The sequence below is a fragment of the Benincasa hispida genome, chromosome 3 (assembly GCF_027475165.1).
Source record: "Benincasa hispida cultivar pf3 chromosome 3, pf3_genome.v1.1, whole genome shotgun sequence".
Taxonomy (NCBI): domain Eukaryota; kingdom Viridiplantae; phylum Streptophyta; class Magnoliopsida; order Cucurbitales; family Cucurbitaceae; genus Benincasa; species Benincasa hispida.
Window position 1 is genome coordinate 55,644,826 of NC_143480.1, and position 9,921 is coordinate 55,654,746.

Here is a 9,921-nt window from a genome sequence, read left to right on the forward strand (position 1 = left end):
GATTTAGGTTATCACTTAAGGCATAATCCACTTGTATATCACATATACATGCTTAAGTTCACATGAAATAACCAAGGAGCTTTGTTTATTGGATATGAGTAAATGTCAGAATTAAATAACACTTATTTTATTCATTGAACAATGTGCATCTTCACAAAACAACGAGACTCCGAGAGAATTAGGACACTAATCCCAACAAAGGATACATACACATTGTCTTTAATAGTTATAACTAGAAAAAGCTGTTCGAACATTTATATCGTTAGATCATTATGTTTCATATATATATATATAGATCATGTGAAATAATAGTAATAATTATAATGAAAGAAAAATAAACAATTACCAAAAAAAGGTAAAGGCCAAGTAGGAACATAAATATTCACATCTCATAGCTTAATTTACCTAATTTATTATTGTAGTCTCACGAAGGTTGAGGTCACGTGCGCATTGGTCCTCTCACGTGACATGGCCTTCTCTCTCTACCCTAATATTTTTTTTTCTCTCACTTCGCACTTTCATTTCTCTCCTCTCTCTCTCTCTCTCACACAGTGAAGTATATGCGAAGCCGAAACGAAGTTCTTCTCTGCAACTCTTCTCCGGAACCCTAACCGTCGATAACCTCAACGGGGATCGCTCTGACGTCCGGCGAGGCGTCTCTTAGCTTACAACATAACATGGACGTCGATCAGTCTGATTCACAGAAGGCTCAGACTCTACAATCCCTAACCAGTGGTTCTCTTGGTTCGTCTCTCTCCAAGCTCGCCGCCTCTTCTCGGGGCATTCCGGCCGAAAAAGACTTTCACTTTTATTACAACTTCGACGAATTCAAAATCCCAATACGGAACATCGAGCGCCAATCTCAGTCGATGCTCGAGACCATTGGCTCGTCCGCCGAAGTTTGGGGTAAGGAAATGACGTTCCCTGAGGATACCGACGACGCGTATGATTGGTTGGTTAATGTTAACGATGAGATTTTTGAACGGTTCGACGTGTCGCTGGATGAGTTTCAGAGGACTCGGAAGGAGGAGGAGGAGGAGAGTGGGAGGGCAGTGGCTTTGACGGCAGACCCTGATGATGGGTTTCAGTTGGTGTGTGGGAAGAAGAAGAAAACTCCGAGTCATGAAGACGAGATGCATGATTCGAGTTTTGAGTCGAGTGTGAAGGTTGCTACCAAGGATAAGAAAACTTTAGGGGTGAAGCCGAAAGTGCCATTTCATATACCAACCATTCGTAGACCGCAGGATGAGTTTAATATTTTGGTTAATAATTCAAATCAGCCGTTCGAGCATGTCTGGTTGCAAAGGAGTGAAGATGGCTCGCGGTTTGTACATCCACTGGTATGTTTAACCCCCTTTGGCTTGTTGTGGTCTTAAAGTGTTAGTTTTTCATTTTCTTTCATTACAAGGTAGGAAGGAGAATATTCTTGGCTCAAGTTAACTTATCTTGGTGCTTAGGATTATTTCTGGAAGTTAAATACTAAATTTTAATGGCTCTACTAAAAAGAAAGACCAAATTTTCATGGCCAGGCCCAGAAGTTTTTGGCTCATCTTTTGTAAAATTGGTCCTTGGTTTAGCTGGGATAGCGATTGGAATTCAATGGGATTGTCAAGTGTATGGTGTGTATCATGGAAGTCGAGTGTTGTTGCTTACTTCAATTTACTTGTTTGTGCAGGAAAAACTCTCCGTATTGGACTTTGTCGATAAGATTAATGAAGATTTCCAACCTATCTATCCACCATCTTTGGATTGTACTCCTTTCAAATTCATAGAGGAAGTCAATGATTTGAAAGAACTGGCAGCTAAATTGCGAGGGGTGAACGAATTTGCGGTACAAAACTATTACTAATTTCATTTTATGATGTCATAAGAGGAACCCTATTTGATTAAAGGGAATTATTTTGTATTTACTGAATTTAGACTGTGTTTTAAATTATTTTGGTGTACCAAATGTTTACTTCCCAAGCTTTCATGTTTGCATTATTAATTTGAGCTGGGTAAGAAATCAATGAGATGTATAAATATGAATTCAAGATTAGTTGCACTATTATCAAGTACATCAGAGATTGGCTCTAGTTTGCAATGAAACATAGTACATTTTGTAAAATTTCTCACACTATGATTTTATTGATAAATATCTAACACTCACTTTTGATGTGCTTTTTATATTCACATTTTCTTTCTAATTAGATTTCTGTGTTCTTTCATTTGATGCACACTGTTAATCTTGTAGGTTGATTTGGAACATAATCAATATCGATCCTTTCAAGGACTTACCTGTCTGATGCAAATTTCTACAAGAACTGAGGATTTTGTTGTAGATACATTGAAGCTTAGAATTCATGTGGGGCCCTATCTGAGAGAGGTTTTCAAGGATCCATCAAAGAAAAAGGTTAGCGTTGGAGAAGAAGTGTTTTTTGTTGGCATTTTAGTTTGCATGGGGTTTTTATTATAATATTTATACTCATTTAGGTGCTGCATGGAGCAGATCGAGACGTCGTGTGGCTTCAACGAGACTTTGGGATTTATATTTGCAACTTGTTTGACACTGGGCAGGTGGTGTTTTTAAAGCCATTATCTTGGATCCATTCAAGTATTTGTTTTGTTATTTTGTCTTTTTATGGTTATTCCTCTTGTTAAATTCTCTTAGGTCTACATTAAGGTAATGGTCTGCAAGTTACAATCTCATTCCTAGGTTTCTGCATGAATTTATCCCCTCAGATGTATATAGTTATTCCCTTCTCTGTACTCGTGCTTTAGTTCTTGCATTAGTATCTCAATATCTTCAAATTACTATGTGAGTATGTGTTTGTTCTTTTATCTCCCTTTATCATTGTTTTCACAAATTATGCAACTTCTGGCTATCACGTAAATTTTTTTCAGAGGTATCCTGAAATTTGGTACAGGTTTTCCATCGATGATAAGAGCTAGAACGTTTCTGAATTTCTGATTATAAAAAAAATCATCATCCTTAGTAATCGCAATCATTTTTAAAACTATATTTCTTTGCTTGGGTGTATCAGGATGTTGATGTTCCAAGTTTAATGGTTTTTACATGTTTTGACGGCTTTTCTAGTCATCAAATAAGGCTCTACTTGTGATTTCTTGCTAGTGGCCCTCAGGTTCTTTTTCCCGGAATAAGTGATTGATTTATGATTAATTAGATTTTCATGAATCATCTATCTTTAGACTTCTTTTGAGGATACTGGGCCGTCTTTCTCTGTGTGTTAACTTTAAGAGAATGAATAACTTTCTACTTGTAGATTCATACACATTTTTATTCTCAGGCTTCAAGAGTATTGAAACTGGAAAGAAATAGTCTGGAGTATCTCCTTCATCACTTTTGTGGTGTTGCAGCCAATAAAGAGTAGGAACTTTCTCTCTCTGCATCTGGATGCTTTGTGTGGAATTGAACGGGTCTTTTTCTGTAGCTTTAACAGTTAAAATTTGTCACAGGTACCAAAATGCAGACTGGAGATTAAGACCTCTCCCTGAGGAGATGGTGAGGTATTAATGTCGTTGGTTCTTGTCATGTAGTTTTTCCTTTTTCCCTATTAGTTACACCTTTGTTTATATATTTTTCTCCCGGAAGATGCCAATTATTCTGTTGCATTATTATTTTTTTCTCTAGTAATCTCTGTGTGGATGCTTTTGACAATGTGAATTGAAGAGTGAGACAAGACAAGTGTTGTAAAATCTTTAAGCTTGTGGTCTACATTTAAAACAAACTTGATAAGGAGAAAATAGAGCGCTGGTATGCGGTGATGCTTAAGTTAAAAGATCAGTGCAATTTTTCTCATATGGAGTCTTCTGTAAGAGTCTTTGGTGTAACTAGTGTTCTGTTTTCCCTGTAAATGTCCAACCAGTCATGGATGTATGATATATCAACAAAGTAACCAAGTCCATCCTTTAGGTATTGCTTGAAGTTTTCTTTTATTTTACAGTATTTCATTGTATGCTTTAACTCCATATCTTTTAATCACAGATATGCAAGGGAAGATACACATTATTTGCTGTATATTTATGATTTGATGAGGATGAAACTGTCTTCAATGCCCCGTGAGTCTGAAGAATCTGACCTTCCTCTGGTAGAGGTATAGTTGCTATCGATATTCTTATGCAATTTTGTTTTAAAAAAACTAGAAATTTTTGGATTTAGGGAAATGTGGTTGAGCTTCGTTCAGCTACCTGTATACGTAACATGCTGCTAATATTGTTTCGCCTTCATGTTTGTGTTACAAATTGTAGATTCTCTTTAAAGTTACTGGTAACTGAGATCATAAATAATGTTTGTGTTCTTAATTAGTGTATCAGGACAGGAACTGAATTTTAGCTATTTAAATGATAGGTCATCGAGTTCTTCATTTCCAGTAGTACATGTTTTTCAAAACAACTTGGAATCTGAATGGATTTCATTCAGCTTAGAGAAATGGTTATAGAGCTGATGGAGAAGTGTATGTACTTCTTCTGGATTAAGATGAAATTCATTCTTCCATTCTGTCAATGTTCTAAAGCAAGATGTTGCTTGAAGCCTTGAAGTATGGAAATAAGAATTACAGGTTGCATCACCACCACCATCATCTTCAGCATTTTAAAAGAATCTGTTTAGGACTTATTCTGTCAGATGAGATTTGCCCTATAACATCGTGAAATCCCATTTGACTTATGGTGATCTATATATTTTTCAGTATAGATATTGGGTTGCTGCCTGTAAGATTTCAAATTCAATCAACTTGCACTTCATGTTTTCAATTAAGAGGGCACTGCTAATTGCATCTTTGACTGAATTTTTTAATTGTTTTTTGGGAGATGGAGGATCTGATATTCAGTGTGGTTCAACATTTGTCTGGTGTCATTTAATTGTTTTTGGGAGATGGGGGATCTGGTATTCAGTGTGGTTCAATATAGGAGATCACCTTTAATTTTATGCTCTGTGGTGGCTGAAGGTTAAGTTTTTACTGCTATGTAGCATTACTTTTCCTTTTTGATGAACCGACCTTGTTTTTCATAGGTCTACAAGCGAAGTCATGACGTATGCATGCATCTTTACGAGAAGGAGCTGTTGACAGAAAGTTCATATCTTTATGTGTACGGGTTAGTTTTCTTCATTCTTGGGTAAAAAAGACATTAGCATTTGCAGTTCACTTCTGCTGGTGAAATCTCTCTTTTTCTTTTCGCTCTGCATTTAGTGGAACTTTTAAGTTTTTGTGATTGATGTCCTAATTTCTATTTATTTTAATATAGATTGCAGGGTTCTGGTTTCAATGCTCAGCAGCTTGCTGTTGCTGCAGTAAGTTTTCTTACACTTTACATTTTATCATAGTATATGTCATCAGGATGGTAACAGGGATGAAGACCTCTTACAAATATCTTATTTCTTTTATACAAAAAAGGGGTCAGTTAAGCTGTCCACCAAGTATGCTAATAAAATTAGAAAAAAGACCCCTATCAGCAAAAATAATGGAGGGTTACCAGTACAAACCGGTTCTTCACACCCAATGTCTTACAACTTTCCTCCAAATTTGAGGTTCCAACCGTAATTTGTCTCAGTCCAGCACTCTTGGTAGAGTCCGCTATCTGATAAAATATAAGGAAGAAGGTTTTAGACTTGTCGTCACCTTTCCGCTTAACCCTTAAAACAAGGAGCCATTTTCCACTTGACAGGAGTACCTCTGCAATAGCGCGTTCTTCTTAGAGATGATATAAATTGGTTCTATATTTATTTTGGAAAGAAAAAGATAAATTCATTAGAGGCTAGATCATATGTCATATTTAATTTATGTTGCTGGAAGTAAATAACCTTATTTACGATGTAACAGGGTCTCTTTGAGTGGCGAGATGTTGTTGCTCGTGCAGAAGATGAAAGTACTGGTTACATATTACCAAACAAAACGCTACTGGAAATTGGTAACTGGGAAAGCCATGCTGGCATTTATTGTTAGAAATAATTTATTTTTTGTAGCTTACTGCAGAATTTTAACATATTTTTCTCCTTGTTAAAAGCCAAGCAGATGCCTGTCACCGTTAACAAATTACGTAGACTACTGAAATCAAAGCATCCATATATTGAACGCAATCTTGCTTCGATTGTTACCATCATCAGGCATTCGATGCTCAATTCTTGTGCATTTGAAGAGGCTGCTGAGCGTTTGAAGGAAGTCCGTATAGAGGCAGTAAGGCTTGTGCTTGTAACCTCATGTTGTTGTTGATTAACAGTCACACCACCTGAAACCACAATTATAATTAACAGACTAAAGAACATTTCTCTAGGTTTATTTGACTCCTTCAATGAATTCATGGTGATTAGAGATATAATTAGCGCTAGCATTATTTGACTCCTTAAAAATTGTTAAAATGAGATGAATGGGGCGCGTTTCTTCTGTATGTCACTGTATTTATGCTATGTCTAGGATAGATAAAGAGGAATGTTGTTCTGGCTTCTGAGTTTATAATTAAAAGAACTAAACTAATTCATTTTGGTATCATGAGGGGATATTGACGGATCAACGACTGATCTTTCAAGTTGCAAACTTTTCATTCTAGTTTTAAGAATATCGGTATAATTTGGAAGTCTTAATGCATCTTTTAATTGTTGTCCTAACTTGCCTTCTCACAGAAAAAAAATAAAATAAAAAATAAAAGAACAAGTGAGGGCTTTGGATATATTTATGATTCTTTCGTTCCACGTTGCTGGTATTGATATTTTTAATATTCAACTGGCTCATACTTTATATGTTGTTTACACGACAGGTATCAGAAGAAAATGTGTCGGCTAATGAACATCAAGAAACTAATATTCCTGATGCAATCCCGAATATGAAGGACCGTGCCATTGATAATTCTGCCAGTGATCGAATTTGTTTGCCCTCTTCTCAGTCTAAAGTTGCACCCTTGGAACGTGGATACCGGCCCTTTGTACCTGGAAAATCCATAAAGGTAGACTATCCACTGCATCCTGTTCTAAATGGGAGTAGACAGGACTCTCAAGTTGGCCCAACAACATCGGAGCTGAGCAAACACTCCAATGGCGATAAATATCCGGTAGCACAGGTATTAAAATAGCTCTAACTCTAAGTAACCATGGTTAGAGACTAAATGACTAATTAGAACTTTACCTATATGATTCCTGTTTAAGGTTACTGGAGTGAACATTTTGTTGCAAAAGAAGACTAACCGAGGAGGTCTTGGCTCGCTATTGGGAAACTCGGCCCCAAAGAGAAAATTAGATACTGATAAAAAGGTGGTTCCCTTTGGTGTAACTTGTGAGATACCATTTCTTTTACTTCCCCTCTCAGCTGCTTCATTTGTATTGCCTAATTTTTTAGGATAAGGAAGAGAACAAGCTGGATAAAATCAGATCTTCTGTGACTCTACCCTTTCATTCTTTCTTGGGAACGAGTGAGCAGTCGAAGTCAGTTGCAGAACCAACCACCATGGCTGCATTGAAAACTAAAAATTCTGAACTACCTGCTGCCGAGTCAGCAAAAAGCTCGAATGTAGAGCCTCCTGCAATGCCAGTTCCAAAACCCTTCCCGACAGATGAGATTATCATGTTGGAAGATGATTCAGATGACGAAGACGAAGATGAAGAGTTGCATCCTGTTGATGAAGCCACTGATGAGCCGAAGTTAAAGGGTTTAAGTGCTAGTTCACCTCTTGAAATTGACGATGATGACGATGACGAACCAATGTCTCTGTCTGAATTGTCTTCTAGCTTTCAAAAATGTTTGAATTCAAATGAACAAGCTATGAACCTTGGGGAAACTGAAAATCCAGGAAACCAAAGTGACTTTTTGCAGATCAAACCATTCGACTATGAAGCAGCAAGGAAACAAGTAGTATTCGGAGAAGATTTGGAGGACGACTCGGAACCTGAGAATGACAAAGATCCAAAGGCATCAAAGAATGCTGGGGCAAAGTTAGATTTAGGTCTAGATAGAGTTCAAAAGAACAGTGGCACCGTGGAATTACCGCAAGGCAAACGACGCCATGCCTTCCCTGCAACTGGAAACCGAAGTGCAACTTTCCGCTAAATCAATGTAAGTGATTTTTCCTCTGTAAAATACAGACGTTACTAGTATGCTACTACCAGTCCAAAGATTTCAAGTATTAAAATGAAAAAAGAAGGGAAAAAAAGGTATTAACAAGTTGTGTTGAAAGAGTGATCTTGCTTTTTTCTAATTTGGTTGGGGTACTAATCCAGACTAGAATGGCCACCATTATAATGAGCCTCTTTTTCCTTCTCAAATCATAATTATACTAATTTACTCACAGGTAGTGTAAAGGATTGGGCAACATTTACATCAAACTTGCATTAAATTATTATGAGTCAGGGATGTGAGTATATGTAGAGTGAAACATCCTATTGTTGATGTCCATAACTATAATTTAGGCAAAGGGTTCACGCAACTATTCTCGAACAACTTAGAATTGGGATGGATTTTACCTAGAAATTAATTTTCTACAAGTTTCCTTGACACTCAACTTAGAATTGGTCCGGACACACATATATAAAAGAAAAGAAAGGATGGATTTGAGAATGAGAATATCTGTATTGTTTTTATTCATTTGTCTAAAATGCGCATGAATGCCCTCTCGAGCAGAATGTACATTTATTGATGTAGTGGATTCGAGATGCCAAGAGTTCCGTCAGTTTGCTGTTCATAAGCGTCGATCTGTAGGAGTTTCTCGACTTTCTTGAACTTAACTACCAAGTCATGCAATTTTTGTAACTTCTGCGATGAAGTTTATAGTAACCAGCTTGATTGATGTGTCTTAGACCACTTTAGGAAATTATTCTTATTGGTGATCCTTATTCTTGGCTTACCATGGGGTTTAGGTCAATAGAAATGATTTGGCTCTGCCTTAATGTGGCAAATTGACCTTGTTGCTTGTATTAGAAAATATTACACAACTTTGCATGTGTTATGATAAGTTTTTTAGGAAATTACATATGTAATTTTGATATGTTATTGAGCAAAATTTGTATAAACTTTAATAGATCCAATCAAGTAAAAGTTAATATATTGTGAGATTCGAATATTTAATCCTTTAAGGTCAATGTATATTAGTTTAATAAGGTGCTAATTCTAGTATATTTTTTTCAAGTTATCTTGTCACATCACCTATTTGCTTAATTTTTTGTATAATTTTAATTGATTTATTAGTTGAGGTATATTTTAAACATATTCTTGAAAATTTAGATATGAAAATGGCTAAGTTGAACCAAACGCATCAATTTTCGAAAACTCATGAACTAAAAGAGTATTTTTTTTCCTAAACATAAATTGCAAAGGGGGGTAATTGTAGAAAAATATTTTTAAATATAGTAAAATGGACAGTGCAATCTATTAGTAATGTCTATCATTGATTTGAACTTGACATTTTGCTATATTTGTAAATAAGTTGACTCATTTTCTTACATTTGAAAAATAGTTTTTGCAAAAACGTATATCTCGAGATGGAGATTTTTTTTTGTCTAGTTTACCCTTTCATGATATACTTTTTCACTATTAATTTGGTGGTAATTTTGTCATTTTAAGTATGTTTTATTTGAAATTATTTTTTATGGTTTATTTATTGCTCTCTTCTTCTACTACCCTTTCCCGACATTCACAATCCTCCAAATTCCATTTCCATCCAATTAATCCTCTCATTATTTCTCTCCCTCTCTCCCACTCATTCACTCACATGCCTTCCTCCTACATTTCCATATTCCACCTATTCACATTTTTCTTATCTCACTCTCCCAACCCTTCAAATTTCTCTCTATCTCTAAAATCTTTTCATATAAATAAAGTATTTTCTTCTTTCATTCATGTTCGCAAAGTCACGGTAAAAAGTTAAAAGTAGGGGTGTACATGGGTTGGATTGGGTTAGATTGAGGATGTTTTTAGGATTAACCTGAAATTGATTGGGCTG

The 9,921-nt window shown here is 36.0% G+C and overlaps 1 protein-coding gene across 3 annotated transcripts; it reads left to right on the forward strand.

The window, feature by feature from the left end:
* Positions 1 to 343: 343 nt before the first annotated feature.
* On the forward strand, positions 344 to 9,047 carry LOC120074687 (Polynucleotidyl transferase, ribonuclease H fold protein with HRDC domain-containing protein). Of its 3 annotated transcripts, none has more exons than XM_039027902.2 (15): positions 344 to 1,340; positions 1,676 to 1,831; positions 2,234 to 2,392; positions 2,473 to 2,556; positions 3,288 to 3,367; positions 3,457 to 3,507; positions 3,986 to 4,094; positions 5,012 to 5,094; positions 5,245 to 5,290; positions 5,820 to 5,907; positions 6,004 to 6,173; positions 6,751 to 7,050; positions 7,136 to 7,240; positions 7,326 to 8,039; positions 8,604 to 9,047. In XM_039027902.2, the coding sequence occupies exons 1-14, from the start codon at positions 678 to 680 to the stop codon at positions 8,031 to 8,033; spliced, it is 2,802 nt and encodes a 933-aa protein (XP_038883830.2). In that variant the 5' UTR covers positions 344 to 677; the 3' UTR covers positions 8,034 to 8,039; positions 8,604 to 9,047. The 3 variants fall into 3 exon arrangements, with proteins under 3 accessions (XP_038883830.2, XP_038883831.2, XP_038883829.2); XM_039027903.2 differs by having other exon boundaries at positions 8,625 to 9,047; XM_039027901.2 differs by lacking the exon at positions 8,604 to 9,047 and having other exon boundaries at positions 7,326 to 8,159.
* Positions 9,048 to 9,921: the final 874 nt, after the last annotated feature.